This window comes from Punica granatum, chromosome 5, assembly GCF_007655135.1.
Source record: "Punica granatum isolate Tunisia-2019 chromosome 5, ASM765513v2, whole genome shotgun sequence".
NCBI lineage: Eukaryota > Viridiplantae > Streptophyta > Magnoliopsida > Myrtales > Lythraceae > Punica > Punica granatum.
This window is the reverse complement of record NC_045131.1, coordinates 25,685,196-25,710,076: the sequence shown is the minus strand read 5'-3', so window position 1 is coordinate 25,710,076 and position 24,881 is coordinate 25,685,196. Positions and strand designations below refer to the sequence as shown.

General features: G+C 38.2%; 2 protein-coding genes and 3 long non-coding RNA genes across 6 annotated transcripts; 1 reads left to right on the top strand and 4 right to left on the bottom strand.

Moving 5' to 3' along the window:
- Positions 1–2,365: 2,365 nt before the first annotated feature.
- Positions 2,366–2,801, bottom strand: LOC116206931. The gene is made up of 2 exons (XR_004156823.1): positions 2,662–2,801; positions 2,366–2,579 (listed from the first exon to the last, which is right to left on the bottom strand). It is a non-coding gene; the product is annotated as an uncharacterized LOC116206931 (long non-coding RNA).
- A 513-nt stretch (positions 2,802–3,314) lies between these two features.
- Positions 3,315–3,755, top strand: LOC116206930. Its single transcript, XR_004156822.1, has 2 exons — positions 3,315–3,456; positions 3,555–3,755. It is a non-coding gene; the product is annotated as an uncharacterized LOC116206930 (long non-coding RNA).
- A 1,043-nt stretch (positions 3,756–4,798) lies between these two features.
- On the bottom strand, positions 4,799–12,055 carry LOC116209409 (GDSL esterase/lipase At5g45920). The gene is made up of 5 exons (XM_031543041.1): positions 11,772–12,055; positions 11,233–11,463; positions 5,685–5,752; positions 5,411–5,575; positions 4,799–5,201 (listed from the first exon to the last, which is right to left on the bottom strand). Exons 1-5 carry the CDS (start codon positions 11,868–11,870, stop codon positions 5,045–5,047), a joined length of 720 nt encoding a protein of 239 aa, XP_031398901.1. The 5' UTR covers positions 11,871–12,055; the 3' UTR covers positions 4,799–5,044.
- A 3,898-nt stretch (positions 12,056–15,953) lies between these two features.
- On the bottom strand, positions 15,954–19,624 carry LOC116206748. 2 transcript variants are annotated; one of them, XR_004156784.1, is made up of 8 exons: positions 19,450–19,623; positions 18,412–18,490; positions 17,730–17,851; positions 17,449–17,489; positions 17,232–17,330; positions 16,781–16,936; positions 16,441–16,661; positions 15,954–16,226 (listed from the first exon to the last, which is right to left on the bottom strand). It is a non-coding gene; the product is annotated as an uncharacterized LOC116206748 (long non-coding RNA). The 2 variants fall into 2 exon arrangements; XR_004156783.1 differs by lacking the exon at positions 15,954–16,226 and having other exon boundaries at positions 16,289–16,661; positions 19,450–19,624.
- A 3,018-nt stretch (positions 19,625–22,642) lies between these two features.
- Positions 22,643–23,590, bottom strand: LOC116209096. Its single transcript, XM_031542654.1, has one exon. The coding sequence runs from the start codon at positions 23,588–23,590 to the stop codon at positions 22,643–22,645; it is 948 nt and encodes a 315-aa protein (XP_031398514.1).
- Between the last annotated feature and the right edge of the window lie 1,291 nt (positions 23,591–24,881).

Sequence of the window (24,881 nt, the reverse complement as noted above, 5' to 3'; positions counted from 1 at the left end):
GATCGAAGTTTAAAGGAACTTTATAAAGTCAAGGGGACGAAATATGATAATTTTATTGAAAAATTGATAAACTCGACACATTCTAATAGAAATTTTGTAATTTTTCTCGAATCAAAGGGGATTGTTATGGACGGTGGAGAGATGACAATCGGAGGAGACAAATAAGAAAGTTCACGATGAAAAAAGAACTAGAAAACAGAACTCAAACAATGAGGGAAACCTCGAGGCATGGGTCAACACTTTCCAAAGAGTAGGTTGACCTCGACACTTAGTTGCTTTGAATTTTTGACAAACTACTCTAGGGATATAACGAGGTTAGAGTTCATTGAGAAGCAAACTCGAAAATTCACGCGCTCGAACTCTCAAAATTCTGGAAAGAGTGTCAATTCCCTTTTGGCACAAAAAGCCTTTCTATTTGTAGAGATTAATGGGCACAATTGAAAGTACATGTCTCATGCGTGGAGGGATCTTTTAATCTATTAAAACATAACTTGTCACCGCCTTAATGCAACGGTCAGAGCCTCATACGATGTCATTTTTAATTTTTTCTTCTATTTTTTTAACTTCCAATTTCGTCCACCAAATACGTAAATTACACTAAGTAATTACCGGACATATAAACCCATTGAATTTGCAATATGATTTCTCAACAATTCCCATTTGTAACTGTTTACGACAATGCATAGATTATTGGTATAGTTAAATTTAAACCCTTCATTAGTGCTAATTTTTCAAGATTCTGACTAGGTGATTGGTGGCTAGACGCTTAAGCCACCACCTTTAAAGTCAGAATCGGATAAATTGCACACAAAGCCATTTCATATCCGAGTAAGGGCATTCTTTTGTTAGCAGCATTATGACCTTGTGCTAATCCCTTTTCACAAAACATGTACAAGAGAGAAAATTTTGAAAAAGATCTCGTTCGAAGCGGTACCATTTCATGTCTGTATAGGTGGAATTCTCGACACTCATGTCCATCTATTAAGAGTTTTGCAGCTCATCCTCCTACAATTGAGCACTAAATCCTTTGTTATTAGTGCACTTTTTTCATTCAATAATTTATTACCCTTTAAACCTCGTAACTAGCTTTTGGCTAGGACGAGACAGGGGTGTCATTATCAATGACGCAATTTGCGGTTTTATTCTATTTTAGCAACGGTACGTATTCCAAATCCCTCAACATACTTTTCGTCAATGATATCGCTAAATTGTTTCACGATTAGTACTTACAAACACACGTCTCAAACTAGTAGTCTAGAACTTTAAAGTACACTTACTAATACGTCTGAGACATGGTCGAATCCTTTGTCAAAATATACGGAAACGGCAAAATTATTTTATGGCCACAGCTTTACACCTCACAAGAGATCTCTTTAGCCATTCCGTTGTATAGTGACATTTTAAGTTCACGCCATTTTTGTTCCATGGAAGCACAAAGCATTTCAATATCCAATTGTATGTTTACTTGTGAACCCGACAATTTGCATAACAAACACAAATTATAGTATAGTGCAACATATTGCAGACATTAACGACCGAAACGCACTAGCGTCCTCTGATAATTCTATGCATAAAATGTATCAACCTCATTTTGATCATTCACTTAAATCTTAATTCACCTTGAACCTCGATTCACCTTTAATCCCGAGGTTACATATCCTTTGATTTGTCGAACACCTAATAAGTTCTTTACCAAGATTTACAAGTCATCAGCTTAGGATTGACACCTCTCAAGTACAAATGCCCAGAAATCGTAACTTCACCGTAGGATGTTCTTACACATCCGGTTTATGAGAACCTTACTTTAGATGGAATGCCTTAAGAACATAAGCTAGAAATTTGCGAGGAAATGAAATTTAGACGTAAGTCTCTTTCATTTTCCCACCTTTGTTCTTTTGCTCGGATCCATAGTTACCCCGTCACAAAGGTACTTTTAGTTTGATCACTTGAGATCACATCTTCGAACTCTGCTAGTACCGTTTCTGTCGAATCATTGAAAACTTTTTCAATGAACAAAACACCATTTGTATTAATTACCGTATTTGACACCTAGTCAAAATTCAATGAAACTTTAATTTGGTTTTGAAATTTTTTTACTCCACTTTACTTAACAATAATTATTAATTTTTCATTTTTATTTAATTTTTTAATTATTAAATTTAATTTTTAATATTAAATTCTCTCAACTATTTATTACATTTTCATAATTTAACGACACAATCATTATTTTAACTTAACTATTCATTATTTTTTTATTTTTTTATAATTTAACAACGCAATCATTAATTTTTTTATTCTCTCCATCTTATTATTATAACCTAATAATATATATATATATATATATATATATATAATTTGAATGAGATTGAGTTAAATTCAACTACATTTCTGCATATCCCCTAAATTTTGGGGATATCCAACAATTATTGCTTTGTCGGCTCTGTATCCTAATTTACGGAAAAGGGGATATGAAAGGAAAAAATCGAAATTGTTCATATTCTTCTTCCTCGAATTTCTTCCTGCCTCTATCCTCTTCCTCTCTATTGTTCTTCTTTCTTCTCCGATTCATCTCTTCTAAACTGTTATAACAAATTGGTATCAGAGCTATAACAAATTGGTATCAGAGCTAGTTCCGGGAACTTCAAACTGGTAAAGGAATACCGTCACTGGTAGATGATTGAAGACGATGGAATCCACCGAATTCGGGGACTGGAGCAGAAATGGGAGCAGCTCGTGGAGGAATCAAAGGAGCAGAGGAAGCTGGATCGAGAAGAAACCAAGAACCAGCTATCCCAACTCTCGGCTCGGATATGTTCGAGAAGATAGCGGTGCTCATAGAGAAGAACAAGGTAGCGAAATCATCTAGCCCTCCCTTCCGGGTGGGACTCACTGCTGCTTCCGATACCGTTGAAGGATTCACCATTGCTTCCCACTCAAACGATGGAGGTCAGGGGAGGACCTCCAGCAGCTTCTAGGTTCAAACCAAAGATCGACTTCCCGCGTTTCGATGGGGGTAATACGAAGGGAAAAATAAATAAATCAGAGTTGTTCATCGTCTTCTTCCTCTCCTCCCTGTCTTCTGCCCCTAATTTCTCCCTGCCTCTATCCTCTTACTCTCTATTCTTCTTCTTCCTTCTCCGATTCATCTCTTCTTCACTGTTATCTCCTTCGAGATATAACACATGATAATTAGCCGACAGGAGAACATGTTCGACAAACTCTCGCGAGATTTGGACTGGCTTGTGAAGTGGCAGATGATTCCGAGCCTCTAATGATGACTTGTTACTCTCAAAGGGTTCCTCGTTACGATGCTCAGGCCGACAATGATGATGATGGGGACGATGATGAGCGAGTGCTACTGACGACAGAGCAAGTGCTACTGACGATGGATGTGATGGCTCGGATAGTGACGAGACGATAGAGGACTCTCATTTGGTGACTTTTGTCATTATTTTGGTTAGTGTGGGATTCCATGGCTTGATCTAGGCTTTTCTTTTTTTCTTTTTCTTTTTTACTAACTCGGGATATTCAAATTTCGTTCGATTAATTCCTAGGCTCCGTGAACTCCCAGCGACACACGGAACGGGTAATCACGCCAAAGGCGCTTCGATGGTTTCAAGGGATTTCGAACTCGGGGTTGAGACTCAATGTTGGATATTTCCTTTCGTGGATCGGTTTCAGATATGTTATGGTGAATATATGTATATTATGGATTTTGGTATTATGGTTTGTAGTTGAATGTGGATATGTGGTTATAGCTGTGGGTATGTTGCGGCAGTGCAGGTCCGGTTTATGGTTCCATGATAAGCTTGCTCGAGTTTAATATCATAGAGACAGGAATTTTTCATTTCTACGTCCGTCTCTACTAGGTTGGAAAATGGGACGGAAGAATTTGTCTCTCTGTTGAGGCAAAAAGCTCCGTCTCTGAGTCCGTCCCAGGAAAGACAGATAGTGGGACGGACCTATAAGTCTCAAGAAATAGATGGGAAAAATCATCTCAAAGTCCGTCTTACAACTGAGACGGAAAATCGGACGGTAAGAATCGTCTCAACAAGAGACGAATAGTGAGACGGACCTTATTAACAGTAAAATATGTCTTAATTGTTGAGATGAAAAGGTCCGTTTCTCTTTCCCGTCTCATGACTTAGTGAGACGGAACTTTCCGCCCCACGATTTTGCAATGAGGTTTTTTGAGGCGGCTTTGAGACAAAAATTTCTCTCTTAATATCCGTCTCTGTTGGGCCGCTTTCCAGTAGTCTGTGCCGATGCACTATTGATAAAATTCAAAGTTAGATCACTTCTCTTGTAGTGCACACGGGAGACCCAACCATATATATTTCAATTTCACATAATAAAAAAATTGAGTACTCCCCATTCTACATAAAATGTATGACTTTTGATCACTTCATCTCGTGCCTCTACTTGCCAATTCCATCCATGCTCCTCTATTTGACCACTGCCATCCATTAATAAAATGGACATTAAACGCGATTTTCAAATCCATAGAAGGACTGAAGATGACATATAAGTCTATTAAATACTACGCCCATTGATCTACGCTTGAGTTGAATAATCTTTTCTCTGAGACATCTAAAGAAACACTGTGACAATCCATATATTTTCGTTATAGAGAACTCATTCTTTCAAAAGACTTCTACGTCGTGTTTGATACTCCAGAATAATGTGCAATTCCGGCAACGATTTCATTTCTCTAGACTGGGAGGGGCATTTTATTTCTGGAATGAGCATTGCAACATAATGGTAATATGCTTGTGAAGGAGGGGAAGAAGAAAACAACTTAGAGGGCAAAGTTAGATAATACTAAACAAAGGCAAAGATTATTATGTTTCAAAAGGTACCTGACAAAGCTTCCACCAAAAAACGTAACTGCTTAAGAACAGCCACATGCAACAATTGTCCTGAATTTGCTATCTCATGTTTTGAATACACTGATGTGCAACACCAATGTCTCAAGAAACCAAAATATGACCAACTTCATAGAACTTTTCTACAGAGATAGGTCTGGTTTTTTATCAATTTTTAACTATTCGAAAGCTTTGAGGGGATCGTTAGGATCAATCTCGGATATAAGTGGAAGATCAACCGAAAAGTTCTCCAGGCACAGGCCACTGTCCTTCAGCTTTATGACCACTTCCTCAAACACAATCCGGTTCCCGGCCGGAGTCAAATGTAGACCATCACTACATCATGAAAAGCTCAGAACAGTCGGAAAATTAGACTTCCACAAAAAGTTTAACAATTTTCTTGCGATCAAACCTATTCTATTGCAAAGCACGATCTCCATCAGTCCTTGTGTGTTATGATTAACATTCAATGAATTGCAGAACGTTTGGATAGGTAGAAGAACAAGTTTTATGATCATAAGAATTTAAACCTCGAATTGTTTTACCTCAGATAAGCAGTCTCCCAATTGGGGAATTCTTGCATCTTAGTCCAGAGATTGACATACGGAACTCCACATTCTTTGGCGACGATGACGCACGCCTCAGCATAGGCACCGGCAGCTTTGTTTGTCCTCTCAGGAAGACCATCTGGACTCTCAACATAAGGAAACCTGTGCATTCACATTTTTTTGTTAGGACAATGATGTTCTTCCAAGATAACAATACGGTAACAAATTGAGAATTTACAACGGAAGCAAGCGTAGGCAGTTCGATTTCTACTTGAGGCGTGCTACTTCATCGATTGGAGGAGGAGTAATGAGGAGCACCAGAGCATTTGGCCATCGCTTCTGAAATTTCGAAAATGAAGAAATCAAGAAATATTGTTAAAAATTAGCAATTGTACAGGATGAATAAACTTTTAGGTACTAAACAAAATATGACTCAATTTTACTTGATAAACATAATTAGATGCTAAAAAACAAGATCTAGCACCAAGCCCAAATTGCATATGGACAAGAACAATAGCTCACACGTTTGTGTCAACAATAGACCCAAAAAAAAAAACCACAGTTGTTACAATGCAGACGAGATGTTGCTTATTGTATATATTACATAATAGTGTACAGTCCAAATCAAGTTCAGACAACTGTTTTCATTAAAAAATTAGACTACTAGCAATAAACTAATGTCCATGGATCGATGGCCTAAATGAGCTATATGATATCCTATGTATTCGCGTAGTATTACTTATGCTTTCTGAAAGGTTCCGGCTTGGACCAACAGTTCATGATTTGCCCGATATACAGGTTATATTCTGTTAAAAACCAAAAAAGATATTTTTTGTCATATAAATTTGGTATTCAGTCAATTTTGATCTTATAATATTTAAAACTACCGAATTAGTCCTATACCTTGGCTCCTAAAACAATTTCGATCCTGCAAGTTTTGAAAAAGACATTTTTAGTCCTATAAATTAATTTTTAATTAAAGTGTGATCCCATAAGTTTTGAATAAAAAATACATTTTTTGTCATAGAAATCACGAAATGGAACAAGATTACATTACAAAGCAAACATATAGGACTAATTAGACACTTTTAAAACTTAGAAAATCAAAATTTATCGAATGCTAAAATTATAGAAACCAAAATGTCCTTTTTCCCTCTGATAAAACAATATTGTAAAACCAAAATGTCTTTTTTCCCTCTGATAAAACAATAATGTTGTGTTTCATTGACAGGAGACTCAGGACAAAAGATCAATTTGGTATAAGGTGGGATTTTTTTTAATTTTTCTTTGGGCCACATGTATAAGTTGGGATTGAGATCCTAAATATGGATATACTTAATGTGTTAATCTTGTGTTTGGAGCATGCATAATACTATTGGGATAGCCCTTATCTTAAAATTTTTGAATTATTAATTTCTTAAAAATCTTAACAATAAAATAACATATAGAATTAACGAAAAGAAAAAGGATTGTCCAGAACATGGAGGGAGGCTCTGGGTGTAATATTCTCGATGGCCCAATAAGTGATTCTGCCCATATTCTACTCAAAAAATTAAGCAATATATTAATAGGGCGAATTCGAACTCTCTCGATATATATATATATATATATATATATATATAAAAGGAAATCCGGTGGATATTTTCTCTCTTGGCCAATAAGGGACTGATGAATTATTTGACCCTCAACAATATAATGGAGCGTGCCAACCGTCACTGCCTAGATCGAAGTTGTCAGCGAGCTCAAATGCCGTCGGCCATATCGAGCAGCAATGGCAGCTAGCATAGGGCCACCACCACTCAAAAAATTCCTCATTTTCTTTCTCTTCTCTCACCCATCTCAATTAGGATCACCAGCTATCTCTATAGCCATAGGCGCCAATGCCTGCTAACACAGGGGCCAGGGAGGGCTGCAGGATCTTAAATCAATGGGGCCGAGATGCTTAAGGGGGACAAATAGGAATATAAAATTTTCGAATTAGGGGACTAATATATATATATATATATATAATTTTATAAAAAAAATAGAGTAATAAGAATTTCTAATGCAGCCTTCAGTGTTTGTCTCATGAGAAATCTCGATAAGATTTTCGAATGCTTGATAAAATTTCTGAAATCTATGAAGAAACCATAGCAGCCGACCTAAACCCACTTCAAAGTTCAAAACTATTGTAAATACCATTATTACTATCACCAACTAAGTGGGGTCCAGTGACATCATACAACGAATACATCACATCACATCCCCTTTTGCTACGTAATTCTTAAATTGAAACAAAACAAAAGACTATGATAAGTTCATAAAATCTGGGTATGCATTAGCACGCACGCAAACTTTAATGGGGCGGTGGACCATCGACAAAGGCATTCATCCACGAGAAGGTGAAATTGAAAAGGAAAAAACAAAAAAGAAATGAAAAGTATAAAATTATTAATTCCTTAAAATAGAAGGAAGAGTCCATAATGAATCCAATTCGAATCTACAATTGTCTATACAGATGCGACTATTTTGGTGAAAAACTCTCATCCAAAGATATCATGAGATACTCTTGAGTTCATTCGATCTTATTGATTGTTCTACTTAAGTTTGAGATCTTATGCAAGATTTTTTTTTTTCCTACCCGGTAAGATTATGCCAGAAATTACTCTAGCAAATGCTAGCCAATGATATGGGGTCTACGTCTATTTTTATTGTCAAAAAGGAGGGCAAGTGAGAGTGAAATGAAAGAATGCTCATTACACTGACCAAAAGATGAATGAAGGCAATTGTAAAGGAACTGAATAGCCAAGTGGGAAACATTAACAGCGACACTGGGCCTCGTCCACCACAGACCACAATGTTAATTTTGGCACAATTGCCCACTCTCCCTTTCATTTGCTAATACTCCTCCATTTCCATCCAAATCCCATTTTCTCTCTCTTAGAGAGATCGTAAGTATTCTCCACTGAAATTATTTCTTTTAGGTATTGATTTAACTTAAATCACGAAATGTTTTCAATAAACTTTAAACTTAGATAAAGTTTACCCATAGTGTGCTCGATTTGTCATTTAACCACGTTCTTGTCATTATTTTCACCTTTTTTATTTTTTATTGAAATCACCGAAAATTACCTCGTGGCCATTCAGATTGCATTAGCCCCTCCATGATAGTCGCACGATAACATTCTCCCGGTACGCAGGAAGAAAATATAGGGTGTGTTTGTTTTTTGAAAATTTTTCAACTCAACTCAACTCAACTCAACTTATCTTCAATTCAATATCACAATCATTACTTTATTTCATTTTTAAAATTTTTTTAATCATTCAATTCAATTTTTAATATTAAATTCTCTCAACTATTCATTACTTTTTCATAATTCAACAACACAATCATTACTTAATCATTACTTTCTCTCAATTATTTATTACTTTTTCACACTTTTTCTAATAATTCAACAATACAATCATTACAAACCAATTAAAATCAAAACTCAACTCAACTCAACTCTAAATCCAAACGCACTCATAATCACTTGATGCATGTAAATCCTATTTGCTAGCTATGCCCCAAGTCCCTCCTCCACCAATATCATTACTCATTATTCCTGACAACTTTATTGGAGCTTTACCAGTCTAGGCTTAATTCCCACGGCTCCCCCCCACGAATGGAGTTCTTCAGGTCAATTTTGGAGATCTAAGATCCGTAGTATATCCTACTGGTGCCTTTATATATTTTATAAGGAAAAGGACAAAAATCCCCATTATAGTTTAGAATTGGGACAAATCACACATTATTCTTTTATTTTTGGACAATTAGCCTCATGCGGTTTACTCCGTTAGACATAGGAAGTTACGATGTTAATTTTTTTCATTTTTAGTCCTCAATTTTAACCTTTTAATCATTTTGATTATAAATCTTTTTTCTTTTATCATTCCTATTCTAAACTTTTCATTTTATTTCATTTTAATCCAACAAAGAAAATCGAAAGGGAAGGGGGGTCGGGACTGCCAATCGGCGACCCCAACCCCGAATCTACCGGGGACTCCAAGTTGGAGATCCCCGGTCGATTCGGGGTCAGGGCCTCCGATCGGAGACCCCGACCCCTCCACCGAGGTCGCCGGCGTCCTCTGTGGGCGCCCGGGATCTCGGCGGAGGGTCGAGGTCGCCGATTGGCGACCCCGACCCTAAATCGACCAAGGATCTCCGAGTCGAAGTCCCTAGTCGATTTGGGGTCGGGGCCGACAATCGGCGACCCCGACACCTCCACCGAGGTCACCGGTGCCAACAGAGGTCACCAGCGACCAAGTTAGAGGGGTCGGAATCGCCGATTGGCGGCCCCGATTCCCTTTCGATTTTCTTTGTTGGACTAAAATGAAATAAAATGAAAAGTTTAGGATATGAATGATAAAAAAAGATTTATAATCAAAATGATTAAAAAGGTTAAAGATTGAGTACTGAAAATGAAAAAAAAAAAGATTAACGCTGTAACCCTATGTCTGACGGAGCAAACAATGAGATTTTGGTCTTTTTCCCTATTTTATATTTTTTTCCATGTGCACACCTGCAGTTAATTAATGAAATGGTGACTCCAACCATTTGCATCCAACACAAGCACATTGAAACCTCAAATTGACATGTGCGAAACATAATAAGCCACATGTGTCTCCCGCCGTCTAAGGTGTCCCGTGAACAATTTTCTCGGTGTCCGAAGCCAAAAGCTTTGCATTGAAAAATGGTTCATAGAGGGCCAGATCTGGTGGTCATGAAATGCTAAGAAAAGATTTGAATGGTCGCAATATTTTTTAAAAAATAAAAATAAATAAAAAAGGAATGTGTAGTTTGTACATATTCTCGAAGTTGTACTTCTGCATTTTAGCTAGACCATACAAATAACCTCTTTTTCGTTCAATCCCCCCCACGTAATTACATACGATCCACACAAATTAGAGCCTATGACAGCATGTTTAGATGTTATTGATATTTAATAACAAGAATTAAATTGATAAGGACTGAATTAAGTTTTCATCAATTAAATCAGAATGATCTGACATTTTTACATGTGTATCAAATTGCTAATGACTCAGTGCTATGCGACTGATGAAATCGAGTTAATATAAAAATAAGATTGAGTTCGTGCAATAATTATTGCTCATAATCGGAGCATTTGGCCCATAACGACATTCATAATATATTCACCAAACTGTGGACCTAGAGACATCGGGATTTTTCCCTTAAACACACGGGTAATGATTAAGCACTTCCAGTAAAGTTACCATATAGGATTTTCTTTTTTTTTTCCCTTTTTCCTTTCATACACCAAAGTTTGGACCTAGAGAGATCGCAATTTTTCTTTTTTCTTTTTTTTGGTTCAATAATCAGGTAGTATTCACCTCAGTTTATGTCTCCTTCTCTCAAGGAGGTTAAAAGGGTTTTACGTTATCAGACCTTAAAATGTTTACGTTAGACCTAGAGGATTTATAATTTAGAAAGTATACTTATGATCAAACAGGGAGGAATTTTAATGTACCTAGTCGCCTGTAAAATGGCTAGTGATTTGCGTGCATATATGACAAAATAGATATAATAATATAATATGATATAATATGATATAAATTAAGAATTCACATTTAATTTTAGATCGGAGACTTAGATTAAGCAAAATATCTTCGAATTTGAAAAAGGGCAGTACGTTGGCACGTTTCTAACTCAATAATTTAAAAATTGTAGATTCGATTATCACGATAAAATTATTTGTGTTCGAACTCAAGATAGAACTCCGTTGTAATGAAAAGAAAGAAAACAATCTTCGGATTTGAGATTGAGTAACATACGTACGTACCTGGAAAGCAGAGACAAGAGAGCGGAGATTTTGCTTGTATTCATCAAGGGGCACGTGCTGGAAGGCCGAGCATCGGTCTGGCAGGCAGGCATCATTCGCCCCGAAGAACACCGTCGCCGCAAGCGGCTCGTCACCCTCACCCGCACCCGCATCTGGCGGGAAGACCCTCTCAAACACCTTCAGCGCCCATCTCGTATTGTAGCCGCTGTACCCTCTCAGCACCACATCCACCTATGCAACCATTCATTAATCCGACGAATGAACCATGAGAGATTAGTTTTAGACAATACAACAAATAAAAGACACCCGGTGATCTCATCCAAAAAAAAAAAAACAAATCTATGCGTACAATGTCATTATTTCTAGGAACTCGTGATGGAACTTGACGAATAAGTCTTTTCATGTCCGAATGAAACTGACGTTGGACAATGAATACACCATAAAGATTGTAGTAGTGCTGATAGAAATTTTTGGGCATCGGCTGAATCCTCCACCAATGCTTTCCAGTACGAATTACTGGATAGAGCAAACGTACGTACCGTGCGGGAGAAGTGGTGCGCGAGGGTAGCGCCCCAGCCCGAGTCGCCAAAGGACTCTTCAGTGATCGAGTCGCCGAAAAGATAGATTTTAGGCCTCATCTCTTCTCCTCTCCTCTTCTTCAAGTAGTCTCCACGGAGGGGTTTGCTTCAATGGAAGCAACTCTATTATATATATATATATGTGTGTGTGTGTGTGTGTCTATGCAGAGAGGATGGTGGAAGCTGCAGAGAGGGGACGAAGCTTCTGTGATCCAAACCCGGATGGGGTGTAAAAAGCAATATTGCTTGGTATATGTAAAAAGCAATAAATTTAAGGCTCACCTAATTGATTTGCGAAGAATGCAATTCTAGCTGGCCTAAAAGGCTACTTATTTATGAAGAAAGGGGATAGTACAATGGTGCACCTCTCGCGTGATTACTAAGACATCTCAGGTTCGATACTTAATGGGATTATTCGTATCTTTTTATTAGATATTTTATGATTTCTATTTCAATATACTGTGCCCATGAGTCTTCATTGTAATTAGAAAAAAAAAACTACTTATTTCTCCTAGCAATAGAGGAGCAGAGAGAGGCAGAGTAAGAGAGAGAGAGAGAGAGAGCGAGAGAGATTTAAAAGTTGAGTGTGATGGAAGGTTTGGTAAATATGAGTCATTTCTTAAGTGAAACCTTCTAGTTTTCGATTTCCCCATTTTATTTTTTAAATTTCCTCAATTTCTTTTCCATAATAAGGAGATTTATAAGATGAAATGAAAGATGAAAAAATAAAGAAACACGGGAATTTCCCTAAACGAATTGATGGGAAGTGCGGACGCATTAACGTAAGATTGAAACTTAAAGGAATTTAATGGCCGCGAAGTGGTGCCTGCAACTGTTGATTCAAACATAGGGAAACTTACCGGGTTCGATACGTAAAAGGATCGGCAGACAGAGATCTCTTTCTTGACCTATAGGTGGTAGTGCATGGCCGTTCTTAATTGGTGGAGTGATTTGTCTAGTTAATTTCATTAATGAACGAAACTTGACCAGCTAACAAGCTATGTGGTGGTACTCTTCCGTGGCCAGCTTCTCAAAGGGACTATGGCTGCTTAAGTCTTGGAAATTTGACGCAATAACAGGTCTGTGATGCATATAGATGTTTTGGACCGCAAGTGCGTTACACTAATGTGTTCAATGAGTCTATAGTTTTAACCGACATGCCTAAGCAATCTTTAAAATTTTATCGTGATGGAATTAAACCATTGCACTTTATTATCTTCAATGAGGAATTCCCAATGAGAGCGACTCATCGGCTCACGTTGCAGTGACTACGTCCATGCCCTTTGTACGCACGGCCCGTCGCTTGGACTGATTGAATGATGCAGTAAGGTGTTCAAATCGTGGCGACACGAGTGCTATGTCATCAAAGACATCATGAGAAGTCTATTAAACTTTTCATTTACTAAGGTTTAAATGAGGAATTCCTAGTAATCGTGAAGTGTTCGGATCGTGGCCACTGTTTGGACCGTACGCCCGGTCCAACAGGGAATCAATTATCTTGTCCCATAAGGTTCTATCTTTTAGAACCAACTAAATAATTAAACCCTTGAACCCATAATATTACTAGGTTTTAGCCGGAACATCAAAGAATCAGATATGATCCTACCAGTAGAGTAGAGCAAATGCAATGAAATGAATTAACATCTATATCTCCACTTCATTTTATTATTTGATTGTACTTGTAAAATTTTAAATAGTCATTCCATTAAACAACAATGGTTGATTTAAGCGATTTAACGTTTATTCTTCTTAAGCAAAATCTCGAATTCGAATTTTGTGAATTGAGAAAATCATTTATGGAAGAGTTTTACCCCTTCGTGGGTTAGGCTGGGCCCGTTGGATTTTCAAATATCAAGGTTCACACTGAAATATTTTGCTAACGAGAGTTTACAATGGTCAATGGATTTTATGTTCTAAAATCACGTAGGGGCAGAAATTTTGTTATTTAACTCCAACTTACTAAATTACCATCTTGAGATTTTTTTTTTTACTAACCCGGGGTATTCAGGCTTCGCCCGACTAAACCCGGGGCTCCATGAACCCCTGACGACGCACGGAACGGGTAATCACGCCAAAAGCGCTCTGGTGGCTCCAAGGGATTTCGAATTTGGGATCGAATGGATACTGATCTCCTCCTTAACCACTAGGCCAAACTTTTTGAAGTAACCATTTTGAGAATTAGGCAAGACAGTTTTGGATCCAAGGAGAGAACATAAAATGAACTTCCATCGCAGCTGTACAATGAATAGAACTAGTACCAATCAACCCAATCCATTTAGGATTGACATTGGAAACTTAGGTACCTCGTACATGCTCGAACTAAAAAGAGAATGCATCACTTTTTTCGTATGTACTCTGATATTCCAAAATATAATAGATTCTAATTAATCCAACTTAAATCGAATCAATTTATAAAGGATAAATCTCTCCTCTCAAAGCAATTGATTGTCTTGCGATGGAATATGTTAGCATTCCCCTTAGTAAGGGTACCCATTGCCAAAGGAAAAGTCCGATAAATAGGACAAAATGGGGGCCTCGAGAAGAGATTCAATATGCAGTTGACACGAGGCATTCAACTCAGACCAAAAGGGTCGTCCTCCTGTCAATGTGAAGGGCCAATCCAAGCATTGCCTTTTTCTGTCTGGACGGAGATAGAGAAAGCAATGATCGTCGTCCCTAGGGTCAATTGTCTTGACAATCACCAATTTGAGTCGCCGCTTCTCAATAAGAATTTCTTAAGGAAAGGGTACGATTGACACTCAAGTTTGGGATAGGAACTGGGATTGAATGAAATCTGATTTGAAATCCTAAGGATATTATATCCTAATCAAGTATTTAGAGTATACTATGAAATTAGAATATTTAAATGACAAATATGCCAATAAATAATTATGCTTTTAAAAGTTTCCTAGAATAATTATCCAAAAAAATTCCTTAAATGATTTCTTAAATAAAATAAAAATAAATTATTTTTATTTTTAATATAAAAATATTTCTAAAATTCAAAAAAAAAAAAACAATTGAACGGATAAAGGGTGCAATGGTTGCTCAATCGCAGGTCACCACTGCTTCAGCAAGGTCGTTGGAGCCCTCAGGGGTCTCCAACACCCTCGCTTGGCCACCACCATTCGGATTTTGGAAAAGAAAAAAAAAGAAGAAGAAAAAGCAAATAAGAGTGAGAGAGAAGAGATCGAGGCTGTGGTGGCCCAATGTCGGCTGCCACCGCCCAGTTAAGGTTGCCGGTAATATTTGTTGCCACCATAATTAATAAATTTAAAATATCTCTACTTATATCTTTATATTTATAATATCTTCTAAGATATCTTATATTATATAATGGGTTTATGACATAAAAATGCACAAATTTTACATATTTTTTCAATTCTAGTACGAAGTCAAATTTTCCGTTTATTTGAACGGAAATTGCCGAGGTATGTTATTGATGATGCGTGACTGAAGATGATATGTCGAGTGGGAGCCACAGACATTTCTTAATAAAAAATTTTCTAGAAAAAAATGAAAAAAAAAGGAAAATCAGAAAAGGAGGGAGGGCCGGTGGCGGGGGCCTTGGTCCCGGCCACCAACCCGGATTGGGGTCATTGATGACCATAGAGAATGCCACTCGACTATCATCTTCAACCACATGTCATCGGTAACATACGTAAGCAATTTTCGTTTAAATTAATAGAAAATTCGTGCTAGAATTGATATTTAATGGATATTTTGTACATTTTTATGTCAATAAAAAAAGTTATATTAGAATTGAAAAAAATGTGTAAAGTTTGTGTATTTTTTAGTAATTAACCCTTATATAATTTTAAAACGAATTTAACGCTGGAATTTGGTTTGACACCACCTAACATCTCCAACATAGGGGTGGTTAACATAGCATCATTTACCAACTACACAAAAATATTTTGTTAAATAAAATCTTACAAATCATCAAAAGTTCAATCCTCAAACTTTGCGGTCCTGAGACAACTTAAGTGCTCCCTATCAACTAAGGTATTTAGCTTTTGACGTTTCCTCAGTTCATCAGTTGCATTATGAGTGAGTCTATATATTGTGCGTGTTACATACTACAAAATTGAATCTTCTATAGTATTCTAAGCTATTATACAAATATTATTTTGGTCGTGCATATATATTATCTTGGTCGTTAAAGATCGGCATGATATATTATCTCAGACTGGTGGAACTATCCCATGCAATGCAGTACTCAACAACTAGCAGACAAATAATCACTCTATCAAAGCACTCAAAAAATAAAAGCTCTCAACAAACAATCCTTCCTTCCTTCCCCCCAGTCAATTGTATGATGTGATCAACTCCCACCACCTTCCACCTCACGTTTCTTATTCCCTCTCCCTCTCCCACACTATAAATTCCCACGAACGAAACTCCTTTTTTTTTTCCCTGAAAAGAGACAAAAGAATTTATCACTAAGAAAGGCAATATATATTTAAGTGTCCAGATAATGAACAGTATAATAACTTTCCGCCTTCTCTCTTATTAAAGACGGCTCAAGGCCTATTTATACATGTGAGGTGAAAGTAACTGCCTCATCCGGGCAGTTAACCCGCATTTACATTTAAACAAGAATAATAACTGTTCCCTCGTGTTATGCTACCTGGGAGTCGCCCTGGGGGAGCCATGTTTCATGGGCTTGGGCTTTACTAAGCGATCCTAACTGTTGATTCCTGTCTGTATCGCTAAACAGGAGACGAAATATTCCTTCTAGTCCCCCTACGAGCAAGTCCTCCATCTACTTCTCAAATGCCTCCTCATGTCTTCAGGACCATTTCTTCTGATTCCTCGGGCCATTTCTTCCCCTTCCGGTTTTTGTTGCCTCTGGATCAATAGAGTAACATCATTCATTGAGGCAAGCAGCTGAACATTCTCGTGAAGAACGGATGTCCAGTACCGCAAGCATCTCCATCAATGGATCAAGGGGAGCAAATATTACTTACCTTTTGCTGCCAGGTATACGAAGCACTACATCGTAATGTCCACCCTGTTGGTAGAGGATTCGGATAGGGTTTTCCTAGCCATATTGTTGACCATATTCAGCTACAACCTCAGGAGCAGGAGCCTTTCTCTCCTTCATGTAAACTGTGATGGGCGCCCTATGAACGGAAAATACTGAAAAGCTTAAGACACAGAGAATGTACAGGTTCTAAGACACAACCATTAAATTCAAAGAGAATATTCTATATGGCAGAGAGGAACATGTAATGCTGCTCTGAAGGAACCACCAAAACAGGTCTTATGAAAGGTTCGACAGGGAAAATTTAGGTTAATCAAGGACAGGAAAAGACCAAAGACTGTAATCCTACTACAACATAATGAGACAGACTAGATCTCGGATATGGCCATATGCAGAGCCGAACGGAATTAACAGAGAAGTGAATCCAGACTCACTGAACGACATGGGAGCACATGAGAAGTTCGGGCTCTTCTCCCCAGGTATCATGTTGTCACATTTTTTTCGCGTACGTGTCAAAATCACCTTTGAGAAACCTAGCAAAGGAAAAAAAAAGGGGGCATTCGATCAGAAAGCCAAGTCCAAGCAGATCCTAGAAATGGTGTTGGAACTTGAAAGTCTGCATGCCAAGGAAAGAGAATCAAAAGTGAGTACCATTCAGACTCCCCCTTCCTCTTGACAAATTGATTTGCGACCTGTCAAAATCCCAAAATGTTTAGATTGAATCGATGATGTCGGATATGGACAGTTTCACCGGATCAGATAGCATGCATCACTTAACCCCAACTACTGACACATAAGTACAACAACTTTGACAATTATGAACTCTCTCCGTATGTCAACTTCTATACGAGAGCAGAATTCATGCAGTGTGTGTGTGTGTGTGTGTGTGTGTGTATAATTAATAAAAACGAAGGGAAGAACTGTTTTCGTACTTTAGCTCTAAGCTTATCCGCCAGTTCCATTTGAAGGCTTTCAGATGGAGATGGGTTTCCGTCCCTAACGTGTGCCCCATGAGCCACGGCACAGAACAAACATCTTCCATCTCCCAGTATCCCTGAACCACCCGACAGAAGCAACTCAGTAAATGTTGTTTAATATTGAAAACTCAAAGGCAGTGCGTGCAGCCCATCACATTAATTTGTAGCTCTTTCTATGTTCGTACTAGGCATAAAACTCCCTGTACTAGCTATTTATACAATTCCATAATCTGCCGACTGGAAATATACAGAATTGAAAAACCTCTAAAGGTGTCACTTTATGAAGTACAAAGAGAGTTAAGCCTACAGAAAGCCCTGAGCTTTTGCAAACCTTATTGAATCTACCCTCAATCAAACAACTGCAGAGCAAAAGAGCGGCCACAAGCAAATCATTAATTGGACCACTATATATTTTAGTCATATATTTGTTAGCACAATCCAAAAATGAGCATCCAAATTGAAATCACAGTCACATCATATCTTCTGTGGTCCAAGTGGAAAAGCTTTGAGTTTCAGAGAAACACCTCAAGATCGATATAGAAACAAACAAACACGAAACATGGAAGAGCAAGAGACCCGGGCAGAAATCAGGCAACTTAAAGTAGGATATGCTGGAAAAAAAATTCACAGAACTTACTAATCTTTCAACATTGAGGATGTTGAGGCTTCGGCATTCTCGATCGCGAGGAGAGGATATCCAATCCAGCAGATATCGGCTGAAAATCAACGAAGTAGAAACATAAGAGACAATAATTAGAAGTTTTTGGCATGCGTACGGTGTATGTAAAGAGGATAAGCTTGGGTCAAGCTTCGAGATCTTGGCTCGAGCTCGAGCAAGCTTGGTTTGACTTCTAATCTAATCTAATCGGTAGCTCAAGCTTGAACTCAGAACAGCATCAGAAAACACAAAACAGAGGTCAAAAGCGAACCCTAATAGATTTCCACTCCAGATTCACGACACTGAACAACTTACAAAAACATCAACCATCTATCTCCCTCTACAATCGATTACATGCCCTGAAAGTGAAGGCTCAATCAAGAATGAAAGTTAAGGCAGTTTGCAAGGTAGCTGCTTTAAAGAATGAAATCCTCAAGCTGGTCAGTCTTATCAACTCAGACAAAGCACGAACGGAGAAACATACTAAATCTACCAACCAAAACTAACTCAGCTAGCAATATTCTCCCACCCCACAGCCAAAGCTCCAATTAGGACAAAACGAATATACTGATCAAGTATTGTAACAACAACATCCCTAGTTCTCCTACTCAATAGAAGTTCGAACCGCGGAAAATTCGGCCGGTTACAAAGCTGTTCGGGACAGAAAAATGCAGGCAGTTCGAACAGAGGTCATAACGAAGTCATGTTTTAGTGAACTACCTGAAAAAGGAAAAGGTATTTGCTATTGGAACATAATCTACATTAGAAGCTCTCATGTAATCTTATAAAGAAACTACACTTAACAGAGGACCAAAAGCACATCTACATAAGATGAAACAAACTAAAAAAATGAATCAAAAACAAAGAATTGACAGCAGAAACGAGAAACGAATCAGCTCCAGAGGCGGCAACGGCCGGAGCCGGCAACAACGAATCATAGGGGACCCAGACGAATCAGAAAAAAACGAATTTGGAAGCAAATCGGACGGAGATAGCAAACGAGATCGGAACTCTGACCTAGCAGGAGCCGGAGCAGCGCAGGAGGCGGCAATCGGCGGAGCCGGCGACGGGGAAGAGCAGGCAAAGTGGAGTAGCTGCTCAGCGGAGGGAGAAGCAGAGGTGTCGAGGCGACCAAAGCAAGAAGCGGACTGCGAGGCGTCGTCAGAAACGATGGAGAGCTAGGCTAAGACAAAATGGACAAAATGGTCCCTGAAATATGCACCTCGGGACAAGTTCATCCCGGAAATTTAATCGGTGGACAAATTGGTCCGAACGTTGCAAACATTTGGACGAATTGGTCCTTCCGTTCGAAAAAACGCAGGTCCCTGACGAAACCTAGATGCCGTGATGAATTCCGTTTGCCCCCTGCTCAACTTGATATCCTGGTCGAAAATTGCCCCAAATCGATGAAACCCTAATTGAGGTGCCTCTTTTCCAATTCAGTCGTCAAATTCCCCCACCCACGTCAAGATTTCTGCAATTGAATGTGTTGTCCGTGATCCAAAGGTGAAATCATCGTTATTGGTGGTTGTTTCCGGTGAGAAGTTGAAATTTTTATTGCTGCTGGTGAGTAGTTGGTCACCGTCGCGGCCTAGAGCTCCGAGAATGGCGGGCAACGGTGAGTTTGATCACTTATCGGCATCGCTACTTGGTTTTCTGTTCTGTTGCTATGTAGGGCTTAGGGTTTTGTGAACTGATGGCTCGACGTTCTATCGGAGACAGCAGCTCAGGTCGGGCAACGATGAGTTTGATCTCCGAGAAGACTCGAGGAAATCAAGAGCGAGCTCAGAGGGGGTTTCAAGATCGTTGATTTGGGATTCGGGGCAGCTCCTCTTGCATTCCCCAGGTCAGTGATTACTACTTGTTTTGATTGACCCTGGAGATGGGTGTGAAAAGGAATGAAGTTGTTCATCAGGTACAAGCTTAGTGAGCTTGTTCCCCAGCTCAGTGATCGAAATTTGATTATTGGTGAAAAGGAAAGCAGGCGGAATGAAAAGGAATTGTTGGCCTTATTGGAGTGTACAATCATGAGTTAGTTTTCTTTCTTTCTGTGGGGTGGATTAGAAGTTAAGAGACAACCATTGTCGCTGCATAGATTTTGAAATTGTGTTGTTAAATGCTTGAAAAAAGTGTGGACTTTGGGGCTGTCGATCTTTCTTGTTCGTTGATTTGTATGATTGAATTGGTTTTGGTTTTGATTATCCTCGCCTGTTCGTTCTGTACTGCATGGGCTCCATGCATCATGAATTGGTCACATAACAGAATTCTACCGAAGAAGATGATTTGAATCTTGGTGATACCTACATTAATTGCTGAAAATATGTTGTTTGTTGTTGCTTTGCTGTTGAATTTGCTGGAGCATATGCTATTGGAGAATTTGTTAATGATGATAATTTGTTACTGATGATAATTTGTTGCTAGAATTATGGGAGGTGAGGGAAGCCAATGGAGTGGGACAAAGCAATATGTCCAAAAGTGCACAGCTTCTTCACGGGTTGAGGAATCAATCAATTTGTGTGGTTGTGGAAGGAAGCTCCTGTTGCAAACATCTACCAGAAAATAAAGTTATGGCAGGCGTTTCCTTGGTTTTCCATTATGGAAAAGAAGTGACATTACCTGTTGATACTTTGAATGGATTGATAATGAGGAGCAGCTTGAAGTGCAGCCGACTGCAAGACCCGAACTGGAGAAGATAACAAGCTCATGAAGATGATGAAGAAGAAAATTCAATTGTATGAACATGAAAACAGAATGCTAAAGATTGCATGTGGCATTTTGTTTTTCATCCTTGTTGTATTTTTAGTTTGTGTTTGTCTTAAGATATTGTAACGCATTTTTTCGTGTGAATGTGATACTGTAGGATTGTGAGATTCTAATTTGTATTGAGATGACTTTATTATTGCTAATATAATACAATGTTTGGCAGTTCTTGTGGCATTCTGTTATTGTTGCCTATTATGAGTGTCCATTCAGTTATTGTTGTCTATTCAACAAAATACATAACAAAATTCACTTTTCCAATAAAATACATAACGGAATTTACTTTTCCAACAGAATACATAACAGAATGCAATTTTTCAACAGAATACATAATTGAATGAACTTTTCCAACAAAATGAACTTTTCCAACAGAATACATAACAAAAGAGACTTTTCCAACAGAATACATAACATAATGATCTTTTCCAACAAAATACATAACATAATTTACTTTTCCAACATAATACATAACAAAAGAGATTTTTCCAACAGAATACATAACAAAATTTACGTTTCCAACAGAATACATAATAGAATGCAATTCTTCAACAGAATGCATAACTGAATGATTTTTTCCAATAGAAAACATAACATAATTTACTTTTCCAATATAATACATAACAAAATTCACTTTTCCGACAGAATCCATAACCGAATGAACTTTTCCAACAGAATACATAACAGAATTTACTTTTCTAACATAATACATAACAGAATGCACCTTTTCAACATAAAACTTAACAAAAGATTATCTTCCAACATAATACATACCAAAAGAGAGTTTTCCAACAGAATACGAAACCAAATGAACTTCATTATCAAAATACAGAACCATATACATACAACTATTGCAGGTCCTGTTGACATTTAATTCGGTGAAACTTCAATGAAAACAGTAAAAACTGCTATGTCCACTAACTCCTCAAGATCTTCGACTGATAGTGTTTGATCCTTGCGATGAGCTTGAATGGGAAGTTGACGCTGAAGCTGTTGAAATTTGTGGAAGCACTCTTGGCCTTATAGGATGGGGTCTATAAGTATGAGTACTCCAATTGCCTCTACCCATCACTGCTGCAGGTAATTTGAATGGAAATGTGCTTGGACTTGGAGATGGATTAAATGGTGTTGGAGGCCTCCAATTGGGACCTTGGTTTGCTGATATCCCTATTCCATAGCTAAAAGCCCTTTTTTGAACCTATAAAAACATGCTTTATATGTTAGCTTCCCTAAGTAAAAATAATTTTAATTCTCAAGTATATTCAATCAACCTGAGCAGAAGAATGTAAAACTGAAACAAGTACGCTAGACCCGAGGATGATAGAGTCTTGAGACCCTACAATGGGGCCTGAGGGGCCTAAGGGGCCTAATGAGAGTTCAACATACCAAAAGAACAAGATTGCTTTTATGAGACAAAACCAATTGAATTTATCATAGTTAACATAATAAACAATTAGTATACTTGTGAATCAGATGCATTAGAACCCCTAGTTGTTCTTCTGTTTCCCCTCTTATTTGGAGCATCATTATTAGCTTCTTTCGTACATCTCCTAACGTTGTGCCCGGCCTCTCCATATCTAGAGCAGTGAGTCTCACCATACTTTCTTGTTGCCTTGCATGAGTTTCTTGCCTCACCCTCAGATTGCCTTCTCATTTGCTTAGGCCTTTCAGACGATCTTTTAAATGTAGGTGGCTCAACTGGTGGCAGTTCAGTGCGGTGCCAGTCATTTTCACCAGTAATTGGTTCAATGTAGGGGACATAAGTGGCTCTCCATCGTTCAGTGGAATACCATGAATGAACATACTTCTGGGGTTCCAAATTATTGTAAGCCATGCAAGCAATAGCATGCGCACATGGTATCCCAGTTAACTGCCACATTCTACAACTGCAAGTCCCAGCACCTAAATCTACCACCTTACATTGGGGCATTTTCCATACTTGAAATTTGTAACTCGCTACATCACCAACCCATTCAGGGGTCCAATATGAACTATCTTTTATACACTTGTCTAGCCTACTTTGTGCTACTGAACAAATTGGACCCACAAAGCTATTTGCCCCCAATCTATGCTTATTCATCTTCCCCATCAAATAACATCTAATCTCTTCAAGCATCGTAATGATTGGATTACTTTTAAACTTCACAATCTTCGAGTTAAACTGCTCATAAGTATTGTTTAGTAGATTATCATTCTTAGGGTAATCACTAAATCCAGCTTTGCTCCAAGCGTCGGACTTGAATCTTTTCAGCCATGTCCATGCATCCTCCCCAAATGTGGCCTTCTCATCAAACTCAGGATACTTTCTGAACTCCTCTTCACTCTTCTCATCATCAGAGATACACTTGTCCACTAGCTCTTCTGAAATATAGCTTTCATCTTCATCACTAGAGATAACCATATCCGCTGTTGTTGGTGATAATCTCACAACTATATGCTCTCCATTTTCGGGATCTGATCCATCACCAATATGCTCTTCTTCTTCATCCAAATGACCCTCAGCATCCTCATTGAATATATATTTCGAATCCCAATAAACCTCTGAATCAACATGCTCAATACCTTCATACTAAAAATGATCCTCCCGCCCATCTACATCATATCCTTCAATATTTTCTTCCTCATATACCTCATCATTATTCCTTCATAAAACTAATTAAAAAATCATCACCTCATGCCAAACACAAAGTATAATTTGATTGCAAATGCTAAACCACACATTCATAATTGGCAAGCGGCATAAAAGGGCAAGATCTCTCAGCATTGTTGCCTATAACTGACTTGGAAGCCATGCGCAATGCAAATCAACAACCGTACCCGTTGGGACTCCCGAATCCTCTCGGGGTTATTCCCCTTCTCTTCCCTGAAAATATTTTATAGAGGTCATCTCAATTATCAATACTATTTATAAGAAATTAATTATACAAATTACAAATTTTAGTTAACGAATAAATAATCATAAAAAGTCGAGTTAGCAGTTACAGACTTAGATGCCCCTGTCGACCATTGATAGGATATCAGTTATAGGAGAGTACAAAGGCATTTACAAAGTTATGAGACTTGACTAAACTGAAAATATGACAACTAACCATTAAAGTTTGTATGATTCTGTTTCATTTTTCAAGTGGAAACATTAGCAGAGCTTCTGAGTCTACAATGCATAATAATCTTCGGAATGCTCGAAAACATGAAAAAAGAACAATTTGGGAAATTCATATGGTAGTGTCATTCAAATAGAAAGACATCATGAGTGTATCACGAGAATGCAACAGTGCAGTAAGCAATCCAAACTTAAATCGACATTGTCTGACATGCACACATAAAGACAACAGTAAATATTGTCGAGATGAGCTCAAATGAGCTCCAACGGTGCTAAACACGAACTGAACTGAGCTTACAATGCAGAAGCACTCCTTGCGCAGGATCTCCAACTCGAGATGAGCTCAAATTAGCTCAATGTTGGCAAAAGGAAGCTTGATCGAATGTTATAACGACAAGAGAAGCTCCAATCTGTGGCAGAGAAAGAATAGGTTTCATCGCATTTTGGGGAAAAAGGCAGAAAAGAGAAGCTCCAAACTGTGGCAATTAGGGTGGGAAGAAATTCGCAGGGGAAAGGGGTTGGGGGTTGACAGCAACGGGCATATGGCAAATTCGGCCGTGAGAGGTAATCCGTCAAGGACCTCTCCTATTTT